The sequence below is a fragment of the Acanthisitta chloris genome, unplaced genomic scaffold, assembly GCF_000695815.1.
Source record: "Acanthisitta chloris isolate BGI_N310 unplaced genomic scaffold, ASM69581v1 scaffold25937, whole genome shotgun sequence".
Taxonomy (NCBI): domain Eukaryota; kingdom Metazoa; phylum Chordata; class Aves; order Passeriformes; family Acanthisittidae; genus Acanthisitta; species Acanthisitta chloris.
Genome location: NW_008682438.1, coordinates 4,850 through 22,044, shown reverse-complemented (window position 1 = coordinate 22,044; position 17,195 = coordinate 4,850). Strand labels below are relative to the sequence as shown.

General features: G+C 44.7%; 1 protein-coding gene across 1 annotated transcript; it reads left to right on the top strand.

Moving 5' to 3' along the window:
* The first annotated feature begins 728 nt into the window (after positions 1 to 728).
* On the top strand, positions 729 to 16,898 carry AHCY (adenosylhomocysteinase). Its single transcript, XM_009078538.1, has 7 exons — positions 729 to 816; positions 1,277 to 1,389; positions 5,663 to 5,870; positions 6,665 to 6,752; positions 7,646 to 7,763; positions 13,165 to 13,359; positions 16,575 to 16,898. The coding sequence occupies exons 1-7, from the start codon at positions 729 to 731 to the stop codon at positions 16,704 to 16,706; spliced, it is 942 nt and encodes a 313-aa protein (XP_009076786.1). The 3' UTR covers positions 16,707 to 16,898.
* The last annotated feature ends 297 nt before the right edge of the window (positions 16,899 to 17,195 follow it).

Sequence of the window (17,195 nt, the reverse complement as noted above, 5' to 3'; positions counted from 1 at the left end):
CCCCCCCCTTGCTGTGCCCCCCCCTTGCCGTGCCCCTCGGCAGCCCTGGTTCCAGGGGCAAAGCACCTGCCTGAGTTCCCCTGTTGAAACTGGCACTTTTGGTCTGATTTAGCAGAATCCCTCCAGTTTCCCACAGTAGTTTGTACTTCTGCAAAATAATTGTCTTGCTGTATGTCCTTAAAGGGCAAAAATCTTCTCTAGGAATGTTTAAGAGGCATCTGGATCTGGTTTAGGGGTCACAGCAGTGACAGATTAATGGTTGGATCTTAGAGGTCTCCTCAGAGGAATTCAGCCAGATAGGATAACTTAGTTTCAGATTTATTCTGTTTGTTATAACTTGAACACTTTTCTGTGCAGACAGGCTTTTGAAGTTATCACTGTGTTGCTCAGTGAACAACCAGATGCTTTAGATACAATGAGGTATTATTGAGACCTTAGAGAGAGAAGAGAAATCCACAAGTCACTGCAGTGGTGCCACTTCTGAGCAATTGGCTACTGCCAAAAGGCCACAAAGAGTCAGGATCCCTAAAGTGGGGACCCCTTTACAACTTTGACTTTTTGGTGTGATGTGGAGACAGGTAAACCTGAGACCACTCCTGTGTTGGCAGGATCTTAGTCCATTATATGCTGTTGGTGTTTCTAGACAGTTCTTTGTCTCTTGTCTCTGCCTTCTGGACTGTTTTCAAATAAAGATATCTGAAATAATGTTTTTTGTGTGAGTGATAGCCATGAAGCTGAAGTTCTGTGTAGCTAGTATCCACATTTGGGGGTGTTTAATCAGAGCTGATGATGATTACAACAGAAGAATTCGGAATGGTAATCTATTTGATTTTTCTTTTACTTTTTTTCCCCCATTTGATCCAAGTGCTTTGGATGTAAGTGTGCTTGTCTGGGTATCATCTCCTTTCAAGCCACCTTGCAAGAATGGACTGGGCTGTAGAAACATCACTGAGGTGAATACCTTGTCCTTTTTGCAGAATTGGTTTTTGATCTTTCTATGAGAAAAATACATAAGTAGGATCTTTTCCTGATTCCCTGGTTGAGAGCTGGTCTCTTCCTTTTTTCCAAGGAATATTTTGTCCTGCGGATTTAATTGCATTGTGAGGTTTGAAATTTTAAACTGTTTGAGGATCCAAGTGATGGTTTTCATCTCTTCCTGGTCCCTGCCAAGGGTTTGTTTAATTTAGGATTCTGCAGGATGCTCCCAGCACCTGGATGTGCTGTTTTGCAGTGGCATTAACTCCAACTAAGGTGAATTGTTTTGCTCTTCCCACAGGAATTAGAGGTATTTCGGAAGAGACAACCACTGGAGTTCACAACCTGTACAAGATGAAGGCCAATGGGACCCTGAAAGTGCCAGCTATCAATGTTAATGATTCTGTCACCAAGGTAATGCAGCTAGAGCCCTCTGCTCTGTTCTCTGCTCAGTTTGGTGTTGGGATGTTGTCATTCCCGTGAGAATATTCCTTCTCTTGCTGAGCTTTTCCTGACCTGGTTCTGACCAGAGACTCCACCATATCCTTGAGGTGGTTTCTGCTGGGACATGCTATGGTAAACACTTGCTTTCAGAACATCAGGGGCTTTTTGTACCTAAGGACATGTATTCTCCTGCCTTTTAATAGTGTGGAAACCCCTTTAGGAGTCCTGGCTCCTGGGGACTGGCAGCTCCTGGGACAGCAGGAGCTTATACCCACAGACAGATGTTGGGTACCAGCTGGAAGAGAATGTGACCTGCATGGGCTTGTGGCTGGCAAAGGTTGGTTGGTTTGTCAAGCTCTGGTTGATCTCTGAGCAGCAGTTGGAAAGGAGAAGAGAAAGGCAGGAGCTATTTATCCCTTGCTTGTCTATATTGCGGCTTCCTATAGAAACACTGGGCAATTGAGGGATGAGGAGAAATGGTGTTTAAAGGGTGTTGGTGCTTTCGGGATGAGAAGAATTACAGTGGGAATTTCAGGCATACTTAGGGTTTATGCAACTAGATGGTTTTAAGTCTAGCTGCTGAATCTGTTTCAAGTTCTCATATGAACATTATCCCGTTGGGCTTGGCAGTTCTCAGGGGCTGTTTGGCCTTTCTCTGCAGTTTGCTGTCTGAGGAGCATTTCCTTTCTGCTCACTATGATGCATCTGGCATTTTTACTTTGTAGCTAGTGGGCTGGAATCCAGCTGATCTTGGAAGGAGCTTGTTTCTTAACATCCTTTTCACCTAGATTTGTGCCTCTTGCATAACAACTATTAGTGTTGTTTAGTAGATTGGAAATTCAGATGTTGCTAAAAAAGCCTCTTGAGAGGATTTGGGTTGAGCTTATATTATCTAGTGCCAAACAAGTACTTACCTTCAAGTACTGTTTGGTGTTTATGGAGAACAAGACTTGTACTAACCACAGTTACAGATCTCTGGGAAGATGTGCAACTGAGCTGACAAATTCTGCTCTCCTGAGGGAAACCTTATGGCTCTCCATAACTCCCTGGCAAGAGACTGTAGCCAGGTGGGGTTCAGCCTCTTCTACCAGACAACTGGAAGTGCTCGGGTCTTTTGCAAAGGAAAAGGTCTTTTGCAAAAGAAAAGGTGTCCCGCCCCAGTGGCCAGGGTCCTTTGTCTCTCTTAAGTATCCGAGCATCTGATAACATGTATGGGGAAAAATTCCTTAAAGCAACAGAGGAGCTCCTACCAAACCCTAACAGGCACTTAGAGCTCTGGTTTAGTTGTCAAGGTGGTGATTTGCCACAGGTTGGACTTGATGATCTTGGAGGTCTTTTCCAACCTAAATGATTGCTGTATTTTCAGTTGGTGCCAGGTTCCTGTACTAGTGTTTGGAGAGAGAAGGCAGGCACCAGGCAGTTCTGCCCTTCCCTTTTGCCACTCAGATGCCTATTTGGGTGGGACAGATGTCTACATTCAGCTGCTCTCTGGCCTGCATGGCAGTGCACAGCACCTGGAAAGCTTTGATTTCACAGTGGCAATGCACAGTACCTGGAAAGCTTTGATTTTGCAGCAGGGGGGTTTGGTGGTGAGGTGTCAAATCTGACCATGCTATTTTCCTGCATAAGAAGGCTTATACTGCAAGGAATGTCTGCTGGAGGACTAGGAAGGAAGGTTACCAGCTGTTACTAGCTTTGGAATTTGAAGGTTTGGTAAAAACTATCTGAACTATTAATGGCAGATATGGCTGTGATTAGACTTAGAGGCACTGAGTCAGGAACTTCTGGATCTGAGGTATAACTTGCTACACATGAGTCCTCAGCCACTCCTAGGCTGGGAGGGACATGCTGCTCTTCCTTCTAACTTGCTCAGATAATGCATTGGAGTAGGAGCAGCAACAGTTTGAAACATGCGCTTTGCCTTTGGTTTTTATTATATAGAAGGATTTTACTGTTGTAAGGTGTAGATGGAAAACCAAACTGTAACATCATCTTACACATGTTGTATGGCACCAGCAAGGTAGGTCCCATTTTGAAAGATCAGTGTTCCTGCTCACAGAGAGCCACTGCAGGTTGGGGTTGGGAGGGACATTAAAGCTCACCTTGCCCCCACCCCCTGCCATCACTAGACCACCTTCACTAGACCAGGTTGCTGCCTGTAAGTATTCAAGTCTTAATCATAGAATCAAGAATGTTAAGGGGTTGGAATGGAGCTTAGAGATCATCTAGTCCCAATCCCCTGTCCTGGGCAGAGACACCTCCCCCAGACCAGGTTGCTCAAGGCTTTAGCCAACCTGGCTGTGAACTTGCTCATAGCAGCTGGTGCTACCTGTATTTGTGAAACGAAGCAGGATTGATGCCCTGAGGCTGTAGAAAGCACAGGGAGGCTTTGAACCAGAATTTTGGCTGGGAATGGTGAATTCTTAGTATTGCTTCCTTGGGAAGCATAGCACAACATTAGTAGCCAGATTGTAAGTTCTTGACTTCTGCAGCTCTCCAGGTAATTCAATCTGTTTGTCCAGCCCCTCCTCCTGGTCAGAACAAAGGGCCCAAGGAGAATAAGGAGAAGCATTACAAAAGTCAGTACAGTAATGTGGGTTTCTGAGTTCAGGAGGAGTTGCAGTAGTGAAGTATTATTTGACATCTGACTTAGCAGGGCAATTTTGGTTTGGGGGCCTGGCTGTTAAGTACATGTGCCAGTGTTAAAGCAGGAGGATGTTGTGCCATGGGGCATTAGGAGATGAAATCCAGGAATCTGTGGTTGCAGTGAGCAGTGTTATGAGGGGCTCTGGATTTTTCTTGATCTGTGAGCAGTGCTGGGGTCTAGCAATGTCAGGGTAAGTGTTCCTGGGGGAGGATGCAGTTTTGATTTTCCTGGGCTGCAGGATCCAGTTTGTCATAGTTGAGGTGTGCAACTTGCTGCTTCTGCAGGTGCATGTGTCTTGCAAAGGTAAGATGGTGTGCTGACCCATTGGCCAGGTGTTTTGCCCTCTTGTGGCACTTGGTTCAGTTCATCGCCTGATAAACAGCAGCAGAGAACTGGTGAACATATAGCTAAGGAACTCAGGGCTAACTCTGTGCACAGGAGTGGTTTGTGCTTTTAGTTGATAAATTCAGGTTACCTCTAAGCAAGTTTTTCACACATCCAAGGCCCTGGAGTCAACACAACATATTTATGAAATGCTTCTCACCAGGTCTGTGTTGAAGCCTGTGTCTGGTATCACTTCACAGGCTGAAACTGGATAAATAAACACATCAAACCAGGTTGTCTTCTTCCCATCCCTCATGGTGGTTAAAGCATTTAGCGCTGACTCTCAGCCTCATTTGTAGCGTTTGCACGTGTGACTGAAATTGGGAATCAAACCCTTTAATACCAGTGTAGTATTAAGAAGCAGCATTATTTATTCCAGTGCCAGATTCATGGGGGGTGCCCCTCCAAGCTGCATCCGAACTAGCCAAACTTTTGACGAATTGTACATTTCAGAAAACAAAGAGATTAGTGCTCATTGCTCACAAGTTACCTAACTCTTACTAGTTAGTATTCTATCCCCTACTGGTTAGTGAGTCTCGCTTTTATGCTAATTAGTCCATTTTGGACTTGATGGCTTCTTGGGGGTTTTGGATGGTCTCTGGTGGTCCCTTGTGATTGTTGAAAAGATGTCCATTCGTGTCCTTTCCATGAACTTTGAGTCTTCTTTCCATATATGGTCTTGGCTTAGCTTGTTATCTTGTTTGCAATTATGAAGTTCTTTGTCTTGGTCTTGGTTGACTTCTGCTGGCTCCTCTGCACTGCTCCAGGATGAGCTGGTCACAGATGTGAGAATTTATGTCCTTGGGTGCATTCTTGTCTGAGGCCCCTTGCAACAACTCCCCCTTTGAGACTTACTCAGACAGTTAGTCTTGGATACGTTTCTTCCACCAATTAACGCTACTCTACTAATTTTGTAACATAATTAAGAACTTTGAAAGCAACAGAACTACTTGAAAGTCATGTGTGACAAGAGGAGGGTGCAAATAGTACCAAACTGTAAATAATGTAATCTGGGGCATGTTTATTTTTCTTTCTATGCATTCTAGGCCTGCAAAGCCACAGAAGGAGTTAAGTATGTGATTCCAGAGGGTTTACCTAGAGACAGGACGCTATGCTCTTAGATCCTCTGGTATCACACAAGTCCATTTTCTTTCTCTAAGAAAATGTCACTTGAATCACTTTGTTTCAAAACTGTTCCTTTTTCTTCCTCAGAGCAAGTTTGATAACCTGTATGGCTGCAGGGAGTCCCTCATTGATGGCATTAAGCGTGCCACAGATGTGATGATAGCTGGGAAGGTGGCAGTGGTGGCAGGGTACGGTGACGTGGGCAAGGGCTGTGCTCAGGCCCTGCGCAGCTTTGGCGCCAGAGTCATCATCACTGAGATCGACCCCATCAACGCCCTGCAGGCAGCCATGGAAGGTGAGAGCATCTGATGGGACTGTGTGTGTCTACAGGTCAGGGTAGAGCCAGAAATCATAGTGGGGTAAGAGGGTGTCAGTTAGTTTCAGCCCTGTCTCTGTTGAGTTAGAGGTGACTCCAGTTTAACTGTAGGGATTCTTTCCTTGCAGTTAGGGAAGGGGTTGATTCTACTAGAGGCCTTGAAGATGTGTTTGGAGTTAAGGAGATGGAGATGACAGTAGGGTAAGGCCCCATTTTGTAATGCTGTAAGCCTGGTTTTGAGGGGGTTTGTTGTCCTCTAACCTCTGGTGTGGGAGAAGACTTCGCTGGAATATCTCTGCATTAAACCACATGGCCTTACACTCAGTAGATGCTTCTGGAGAACAATTCCATGCTCTCTGCTCTTCCAGCTGTGTTCCATCTCTTCTGTGGATGCCTCATGTAACTATGCTCCTTGGTACCAGTTTATCCCATTTCTATTCAGACCTGAGGAGAACCTGCAGGTCTTGTGGGGGCACTTTCTCTTCCAAACTTGACCCCTTGAATCGAGTCTGAGTGCTGTGCCAGATACCACACCTATGGATATTAGACATTGAATGTATAGATCCACAGGTTGAAAACAGGTGAGGGATGGATATATTCGTGCTATGTTGGTATTTAGTAAGACAAGTATGCCGCTATCATGCATCGTCCATACTCAGGTGTTGGCACAATTTTCCGTATTCTTTCTCCATCCTTTTCTGCTTCTAGTATTGTATCCCATTTGCTTATAAATACTGGTGGTTGGGTAGAGGACTGACTTCTTTTCTTTCCAGGTTATGAAGTTACAACCATGGAGGAGGCCTGCAAAGAGGGCAATATCTTTGTCACCACCACTGGCTGCACAGACATTGTGCAGGGCAGGTAGGTTCTAGCCACTTGCTTTAGTGTAAACATACCTGTACAGTTAACTTGATCTTTTTAAATACAATCATAGCTGGTCAGCAGTACAGTGAGGGTTAGCACACAGTCTCGTTTCTGGGCATCAGAATTTAGCGTGGATTTAGGGAGACACTGGGACTTTGATCTTGCAGTTCTGCTGGATGTTGTCACATTGCAATTGTTCCTGGCATGTAATGATGGGGGAGGGATAGATAGATTTTTGGAGAATGAGAGCATTAGGGCTCAATTCTGTGCTAGACCAGATAAATATGAACAGATGAGGAGGCAGGTAAAGTTTGAAAGTGATTCCATCTGTGAATACACATAGCAACCTTGAAAGCAGCCTGCTCTCAGTAAACTGCCCTGCAGTGTTTTGTTACTGCTCCTTAGATCTCAGTTTATAGCCCCAACTCCATACAAACTCCTTTCTTCCTTTACCACTGTGTCTGGATATGTAGTGGAAAATCAGATTAGGTGGGAGGAGGTAAGGCCATTAGTCTCTAGACTAGTCTCTACGGATGTAAAACTGCTGGAAACTTCAAAGTAATGAAGAAGATAACTTCTGTGTAGGAAGGAGAATAGCTGCAGCTACTTGTTTTGACCAATTAAACCAAACAGTATAACTTTCCATACTGGGAAAATATTTTCTCTCCAATAAACTCTTACATCCTTGGGAAGTGTTTCCCTGGAAGCTTGAGATGTTGTTCCAATAGATTTCACATGCCTGGCACATATAGACCCACACACCTTGTGGGCATCAAATGCAGTCAGTGTTCTCCTTGAGCAGAGCTGTGCATCAGAGCATCTGCTGCTGCTGCTGAGGGAGAAGCTTTTTTTGTGCCTTAACTTTTGATACAACTGCTTTTCTTTTGCAGGCACTTTGAGCAGATGAAGGATGATGCCATAGTGTGTAATATTGGCCATTTTGATGTGGAAGTTGATGCCAAGTGGCTGAATGACAATGCAGTGGAGGCAGTGAATGTTAAACCTCAGGTGAGACAGCTTTTGCACAAGCTCTCCTACAAAGGAGCAACAGCTACTCAGAGGCTGTTTCTAGAGAGGGAGGTATTTCTCTTGGTGTGTTTCTAGCTTTCTTGGAAGCCAGTGTTGCTCAGTCCACCCAAAAATACCCTAAGGGCCATTGGGAGGCTATGGGAGGAAATAAGAAACCAAAGGAAGCAGAACACTAAAACCCTTGAGAACAGCTGCAATATTACTTATACCAAACATTATATTTGTAGACCAAACTTCTACAAGGTGGCAGTTTTGAAGGCTGAATTTGTTGGTCTGATCAGAATGCAGACTCTGCTCTTCCTAGATGAAACTGGAACAAGCTGCACATCCTAATCATGTGTTGGGCTTAAAGCAGTTGGTTCCAGCCAGTGCCCAAGTGTACATAGTGATCTCTGGTGAGAGGTGCCTGGTGTGGATGAATATTTCTCCATGTGTCCTGCTTCCTGGGCAGACAGGAGCCTTAACCCCTTCATGGTGGTTGTGTAGACAATGATTTGCATCAAGTACATTCCTTAGGGGAAGTCAGCTGTGATGTTTGGGGCATGGTGAGGAGGTATGTAAATGTGCTGGCTTGGATAGCCCTGATCAATGAAACATTGGCTATGGCATTGTTGAAAACAATGTTTTCAACAATGCCATAGCTCACAAACAAGTTAGGTGATGAATACAGAGCAGACCATTAGAGACACTGTAAAACTCAGGAACGGATCCCATAAACTGCCTGGTCGCTGATAGGCACTTGGTCACAGGAAGCTCTTTGCTCTGTACTGCTCTGCACCAGAACAGTGTTGGTCTTAAATGAATCTCAAGGGAATGTCTTTTGGGATTCTAAGGTTGGAAAAAATCCACACCTCTTTGTTTTCAAAGGTTTTTTTTAAGTCAGAGATTGAAGCCTCAGGAAAGCCTGTCTGGAGCTCTGCCAAACTCAGGCTGCTCTTCCAGAATTGGTGGCTTCAGTTTGGAAACCTGTGTTGTGGAGAGTGTGTGGGCAGACTAGACAAGATATTTTACCCTTGCTCAGCTTGCATTTCCACTAGGGATTTGCACAAGGAAAAGCTAAACATTTCAGCTTTTCAGTTGTGTGTCCTAAAGCAGAGAAACAAACCTAAACTGCATCAAAACTGGTTTGGAACACCAGCACTGAGGGAGAACATCACGTAAAGCAAACCAGGCTTTATCTGCCTTGGCATGGGACTCTTAGTTACCTGTTGAAGAGGGAGTGTTATTGCTGATGGCAGGATTCTGGGACAGGTTTTCTATGCTTTAAAAACACCACACCCAAACATACCTCTTAGTGGATCTCAATCTGCCCTTCTAGTTTTCATAACTCCCCTGTAGTTTATTGGCCACCCACATCAAACTCTTCCTGAGCCCTTGTGAGAGGCTTTTCAGTTTCTTGGGATACTCTGCAAGGCCTCAACCAGATCCAGAGTTATATATTCAAGTTCTCACTGTGGTCAGGTTTGTTCTTGCCCATGTGCACTTTGCTCAGCAGCTCTTGTCCTGGAGGAGCCTGCATCTGGTCGCCTAGTTCTGGTAGCTCCAGCTGGTTGGAAACTATAACTGTGACTGCTCAAAGAGTAAACATCGCTGAAGGCTAAATTGGATGTTCATATGGTGACATATAAAGTACCTGCACATAGACATTCAACATGTCTCTGAAAGTACATGTGGAAAGTTGTGGCACTGTTGGCAGAGGCAGTGGCCCCATTTCTTTAATCTGCATTGAGGAGCCAGCCTGGCACAGGTGTGTTGGGGGCAATGCGGTGTAGGGGATTCACAGAGTCAATCAGATTGAAAAACCCTCTGAGATCAAGTCCAGCCTATGACCTAACACCATCGTGTCTCTAAGTGCCATGGCCTGTCTCTCCTTAAACACCTCCAGGGGTGGTGATTCCACCACTTCCCCTGACAGCACATTGCAGTGTCTAATCACCCTTTCTGGGAAGAAATTCTTCCTAATATCTAACCTAAACCTCCCCTGGTGCAGCTTGAGACTGTCCTCTCTCCTGTCACTAGTTGCCTGGAAGAAGAAACCAACCCCACCTGGCTTACAACCTCCTTTCAGGCAGTTGTAGACAGTGATAAGGCCACCCCTGAGCCTCCTTTTCTTTAGGCTAAACCAGATATTAATATATCTGGAGTTTTATATGTGAGTTTTCATACCTGGGACTTGTGTACCAGTTATGAAAACTGTAGCAAGTTTCTGGTTTAAATAACTTTTTCAAAAGAATTGGGGTCTAGGTCATCCATGTGAATGTGCCTAGAGGTAAATTTGGTCTTGCCTGGCCATTCTACATGTTTGAAGCTTTAGTGAGGTGAGGTTGGCCCAGGGAAAGCTGGTCCCTGACTCAGGTTAGTACTTAAGTTCTGTTGACTTGTAGCAGTGAATCTGAAGCACTGTTAAGTGGTTTCAATCTCCAGCTGACCTCTAGTGTTGGGTAATTTAATGCTCTGTGTATCTCCGCTGTGCTGGTGACATACCCTGTGCTCAATTTTGTATCTGGATTTCTTGTCCCTAAAGACTTCAGAGCTGCAAGATGAGGTAGGGTGTTAGGTGAACCAGTCATGTCTAAGGGCTTCCTTGTTCTTAATTTTCCTTCTCTGTGCCTGATTGCCACTTTGTCTGGGTAGCTGGGCAGGAGGGAGCTAATACACATCCTAAAACTACTCATTCAAAAAGGAGAGAGCCAGGCCTGGGAGGCAAAATGTGACTTTATAGGTTCAAATTCCAAATTGTTAGAATTGCTCTTACACTGAAATCTGGGAAGAAATGACCAGTTTGCTACTTGGGCTGTTGCTGGTTCCTCAGTTTTGTTCCTCAGATTTATCCAAGGGCCACTTCTGTGGTCACCATGTCCCCAGTCTTCTGGGCACCTCAAGGGCAGGTCAGCCTTCTCTTTTAAGGTGTAAAATTTTGCATTTATCCAAAGAGTAACATGTTTTTCTCTCAGTGTTCTGGGTGAGATGTCCAATATAATGCCAAGTACTAACTCTAATTTGTAATAAACTTGGTAGCTTTTTTTTCTGTATCCTATGGCAAGAAGGGAATATAGTAGAAAAGCAGAAAACTCTGACCTTCTATGAAGATATCTATCTCTTGATCAGGGGATTAATGCCAGAGCTGAGGGTTGCTAGACTTCAGCTGGAGGCACAGAATGTGTCCAGCATGGTAGTTTGAGTACCACCACATGGCCCCCAGTGAGCTGGTGTAAGAGATGTTTAGTACTTGGGAAAGAATCTTATTGTGCCATTCTGACCCATCAGTTGTTTTCAAGGGCAATTAAGGAGGAAATAGGCTTATTACTGAGAAGCTACCACGTTGGTTTGAATCTGATCTTGCACTGCTTGTGTTTGGGTATTGGAGGCTGATGAGTAGCACAAGTTCAACTCTAGCAGGGAAGGAAAGGTCAAGATCAAACTTTGGCTCTGTAAAGAAATAATTCACATAGCATGGTGTGGAGGGAAGTGCTAAGTAGCCAGAAAGTTCAGAGAGCTAAATGCTGATGGGAAAAGGGAGTTAGGTTTGTAAGTGTAGAGAGGACCCGAATGGTTGGGGAAGTTGAATTCTTTTCCTGTGGCAATTTGGTAAGCTTACAAATCAGCTGCCCATAGGAAATGTGTTTTCACTACAGTTTTGTTTTTATTTCTGTGCAAAGACCTTAGTTTGCATTTTCTGTGTGATGTGAATGACTCCTGTCAGCAGATTGTTGAAGGTTCCATGCACAAACCAGCAGCTCTCCAGGTGCAGCTTGTGTAGGTATTACATGAATATAAGATTTTGACACACAATTCAGAGTTCAGAACTGCCACCTGGCAGTAGTTTAATCTGTGAATATGATTGGTATAAATAATACTGTAGCTGTTCTCAGGGGTTTTAGTGTTCTGCTTCCTTGGTTTTGTTACTTCTTTCCATAGTCTCCTGATGGCCCTTAGGGTATTTTTGGGTGGACACTGGTGGTTCACAATGGAGAATCAGCATAAATAACAAGTACCTTGCTGACTGCTTTTGGGCAGGAAAAATTAATACTTATTTAGGACTGTTGTTTGAGGTGGTTACTGCATGTGCTGTCCTGAAATCACAATCATGTGTTAGGTGAATCCAAGAAGGAGAAAATAGTGGTGGGGCAGATGGGTGGAGGCACAGATGGGCTCTGAAGACAAAACAGCTCTTCTGAAAACAAAACAGGTTTCTGTTGGTTTCCTCTTGCGATCTCTGCACAAAGATGGTTTATCAGAAGATGGTGGTGTTGCAATTAAAGCTTCATCCCATGTGGCTTTAAACTTCCAGGCAGAAGCTTGAAGAATAAAATTGCAAGTGATGTGTTTTGGTTATATTAAATAACTTCTAGGCTCTAAAGTAAATATAGCTCTGGGGATGGAGCCTTTCAGATGTTGCAGCTACAGTGCTGTGACAGCAGGTGAGAAATGGCCTGAAGCATTAGGCTTTTTTAAAGCTGGTAATCTTTTAAGTATTTTCAAAATGCTTTCCTCCCAAGTGCTTGGTATGACATGAGCAATAAACACCAGTTAATCCTGAATATTCTTGTGATTTACAGGCCGTATTGGTGTTTCATTAGTTACTTAATATTGTAACCTCCTAGAGGGTGAAAGAAGAGCTAGTGAGTGGTGCAGAGGAGAGTTAACTTGAACATTGCAGATGCTCAGAGTGGCCCAGACAGCTGAGGCACATATTAAGTCACACTAGTTAATCATACAATCATAGAATTCTATTCATATTTCCTGACTTCTGTGGCATTCTCATACAGCTGAAGACTTGTTTCCTTAGCCCACCTGAGACTTGGTTCTGTGTACAGAGTCCTGTTGTCCCCACTAGAGCTTGGGGATGACCATGTCCAGGGGGATGAGCACTGCCCTAGTCCTGCTGCCACACTCTGCTTGATCCAGGCCAAGATGCCCTTGGCCTTCTTGGTCACCTGTGCCCTCTTTTGGCTCACACTGAGCAGGCTGAAAACTCTGGCTCTTACCCTGTGTTGGATGTAGGAGGTCTGTGCTGTTGCATGCAGAGGTGTTCCCTTTGCTCTCCAATCTCCATACCCATTGTGACCACTAGGCATGTTTGAACTGGGTTTTATGGCAAGCAGCATGTTCCCACCAGAGCTGGTTGGGACAACAAGCCTGTGAAAAAGCCAGAAGACTTGGCTAGCTGGTTAAATACAGTGCAAGTGCCACAATGTGGATGTGTTGTGAAGCCCAGGATGGCTACAGGCTTCCCAAACACTGGCTGGAGCTGAAGGAGGGGTGTCTCAAGTGGAATTCAGGTGTGTTGCAAGCCCACAGCTGAGGAAACCCCTCCAAGCTTTGGAGGTCTGCAGTGCTCAGCACCTTACAGGGCCCTGCTGTTGCTGTCCCCATGCAGGTGGATCGCTACACCCTGAGGAACGGCCGACACATCATCCTGCTGGCTGAGGGACGCCTGGTCAACCTGGGCTGTGCCATGGGCCACCCCAGCTTTGTCATGAGCAACTCCTTCACCAACCAGGTGCTGGCACAGATTGAGCTCTGGACCCACAGTGATAAATATGCTGTTGGAGTCCATTTTCTGCCAAAGAAGGTGAGTTAGAGTAACAAAAAGGTGCTTGTAAAGAAGCAACTTCAGGTGTGGTCATGCACATTTGGTTTGTTTGTGTCTGAGTTTTTCCTGCTAAATGTTGTTGCAAGGAGCTTCTGTGCCTCAGAGGATGTTTTGCGTGTGCTGAGGCTAAGGTGAGCTGGTTTTTGTATAGATCTGGGACTTGCCTGTCCTATGGTAGGAATATCCAGGTGCTGGGAAGCCCTGTGCTTCCTCTGGGGAGTCACGGAGCTTCTCCCAGCCAAATCGTTCCTTCTGCTGACTGTCAGCATTCACAGCAAGCCTTCACATGCCTGTCCAGCAGCAACATCCAGTGTGGTAGAGTTGAAGCTGGAGTGAAACTAAATCACTTTTACTGTGGCTGATATTCTGGGTCCCATTTGTACCTGAGAGAGCTTATCACAATTTGGTCCTAATAGCTTCACCAAATATTCGTGACAGATTTCCTTGTGTTTCCCTTTAAACTTATCTCTGCATTCTTTGTTCTTGGAAAAATCTGGATCATGTCACAACTGGCAAATTCCTTTTAGAAAACTAACTTGATTTTAATTTTCCAAATTAAGTCTTGAGAATTTGAGATGGTTCATGGCAAAAGATGCTGGAGTTAAATCCCACTGCCTTTAAAATGCAACCAGGTGTGGAAGTAAATGTGAAGAGTTTCCATTTGGGAAGTAGAATGTGTGTGATTGGCCTTACTTATGAGGTGGTTACTGAAGGACTTAAGCTTCCAAAACTCTCCATTCAGGATCAAGAAAAGCATTCCAGCAATGCAGTGTAGGAGTTGATCAGCAAACTGACACATCTTCCAAGGAACAGTTTTATTGACAGTTCTCTCTCAAATGGTGGTGTTGCTAATGAACTGTGGTTTCTTCCTCTGCCTTAACATCAAATTGTAGTAACACACTGGAACTGGAAATGAGAAGTAATGCCCAGGGCAGTTGCACAGAAAGCTGCATGTTAGTGGAACACATGGCAATGATCTCAGGTTCATACACTGTGACGGAACACTCTTGACCCTCAGTACCTCACAGAGGGCTTGATTCAAAGAATAAAGCAGTTGCCTTGTCAGAACCAACAACAGAAGAGCATTCTCTGTTAATTTTCTGGGCTAGTGTTTTTTGTTCCTCAGTGTAGTTGCTTTGAGGTTCAAATATGAAGCTGAAGAGTTACCATGTACCCTACAGTGCACTTTGTTTGACTGCAAGAGTATTGCTTGGATCAGCTCTTCCAGGGCACACGTTTGTGCAGTGTGTGTTCCTGCAAATCCAGACACTCTTGTCTCTGGTAGCATCAAATCTGTCCATGCTCAGCTTTGATTTTTCCGGTGAGAATGTCAACTTACCTTCATCTAAATTTGTGTACCACTTTATCCCCAAGCTGAAGCAGCTGGGGAACAACTGGTCTCTGCTGCAGTTTGAAAGCCTCAGCTGGGAGTTGTCCGGGGGGACTCAGCTCCTTTTCAAGGGAGTTCAATCTGTCTTAACTTTGCTGGAAATACACTTATGAGAGCTTAATTTCTCAGTCTAGTTAATTAGAAAGGAATCCAGTTTTAAACTTTTTTCTAGCAGTATCTACTAAGCTTAAATACTTGTTTTTCTTCTAAACTCAATCCTTCCAGCTTTTCTTTCTCAAATCCTTTGTAGTGGTTGGAGCTTTCACAGTTCACTTCCACATTCTTCAGCTTCATTTTGGGTTTCTAATTTAGCCTTGTGCACCTTTGACTGTTATGATTCTCAAGAGATTATCAGCTCCATACCACTGTGAGCAGGTTGAGCTGCAGTGAATTATACTCTGTGCAGATGCAGCTGTTTATGTGGTTCACTGCAATAGGATTACTTCAGAACAGTGGCTTGTTACCACACTCCCTCTGAGGGGGAAATCTAGGACTAGTTATTGACTCATTTTAGGCCATGCTGGTTCACCCAAGTTGAAGGTCTGACCATTGATTGGATTGTTCATTTACTGCCATTCACATGTAGAGCAACCTCTCACATCTTTTTAACTAGCATGGGGAAATATCACTAGTCTTTGCCATGCTGCTGGGATTGACACCTCTTGTTTCCTTACAAACAATTGCTTGTGTTTTGCAGGAATTACACATGGTCAAACTCATCCTTCTGTTGTAACTCAGCAGCACTTGATCCCTACTTGTGTTCTCTTTTCTACTTCTGAATGGCTGTACATCCCCCTCTGACACAGCAGCTCATTTGCCATCCTAGTTTGGGCTTTTAACTGTCTTCCAACTTAGATATTTTTCAGTCCCTTCAGCCTATGTCCTACAGCTCACTTTGGCTTTATTTATGAAGACAATGCCAACAGATCACAGAATCATAGTATGTTCAGGGGTTGGAATGGAGCTTAGAGATCATCCAGCCCCAACCCCTGCCCTGAGCAGGGACACCTCCCACCAGAGCAGGTTGCTCAAGGCTTTAGCCAACCTGGCTGTGAACACTGCCAGGGCTGGGGCAGCCACAGCCTCCCTGGGCAACCTGGGACAGTGTCTCACCTCCCTCACAGCAAAAACTTCTGCCTAATAATTAATCTAAATTTCCCTCTTTGAATTTCTCCCCATTGCTCCTTGTCCTGTCACTGCAGTTCCTAACCAAGAGTCCCTCTGCAGCCTCCTTGGAGCCCCTTCAGCTCCTGGCAGGTTGCTCTGAGGTCTCTACACCTCTTAGTTAGTCATTTTGGAATGGATTTCTTGATCCATATGCCCTTAAGATTGGATATCTGGAAAGGGGATAATTTTTTTCCAGTAGTCAGGGCTTATGTATAATTGTAAGATGATCTATTGTCTAATATGTCCAAGTGTCTTTGTAGTGGAAACATGACTGGGGCTTTAGCATTCTACCAAAGTGCATGTTTTTAGCTCTGGATAGTTTGCTGTTCTTTACTTGTTGGATGGATGTGGATGTGTAAATGGGATTGAAATGGGTTTGATTATATAAAGTTGTCTGTCTCACCTGACTCCCTCAAAAGTATGGGGCTCTTCCATCTGAATGCAGTTCTGTGCTCAAGCAGGTGGGGTATGTTGTCAGGAAAAGAGCTGTGTGCCTGCTCACCTGTGTCAGTTTAAGCACCTCTCAGGGCTGCTCTTGGTTTTCACATAGTCAGTTCTTACTCTTGACTATGAATTCCTTGAACTAACAGGGCTGTTCTACTAATATATATATATATATCTGTGTTCTGTTTTCCAGCTGGATGAAGCTGTGGCTGCTGCTCATCTGGACAAACTGAGTGTGAAGCTGACAAAGTTGAGTGACAAGCAGGCCAAATACCTGGGCCTCTCCAGAGATGGGCCCTTCAAGCCAGATCACTACAGATACTGAGCAAGTGTCACTACCCAAAGACCAAAGCGCAGGGATACAACCTTCCAAAGCTCCGGTGTGTGCTGGGCTTCTGTGGACAAGCCCTTTGCCATATTCCTCAGTGCTGCACATCCCCTCCCCTTACCAAAGGAGCTTCAGGGCCTTGTTAGTGGAAGAGGATCACTGACTCCTGGAATTAGAGCTGGTCACAGAGAAAAGGATCCTATGCGCCTTTTATTGGCTTCTAATGTGCCAGTAAGCGGAGCAGGACAGAAGATGGCTAAATGAAAAGGTCTAGTCTTGTCATACAAGTGGCTGAAGCCTCTTTGAACAGACTAACTAGCCAGGTGTGGAATGGTTTCTGCAGGGAGATGCTTTCTGCCATGCCCTGCTCCACTCAGATGAGTCCTGTCAGGCCTCTCTCCACAGCAGTGCCCAAGCTGAAGTGCATATTGTGAAACTGGAGGAAATAAGGAAGATATAGGTTGCTTGGTCTCTTTCCTGTAAAAT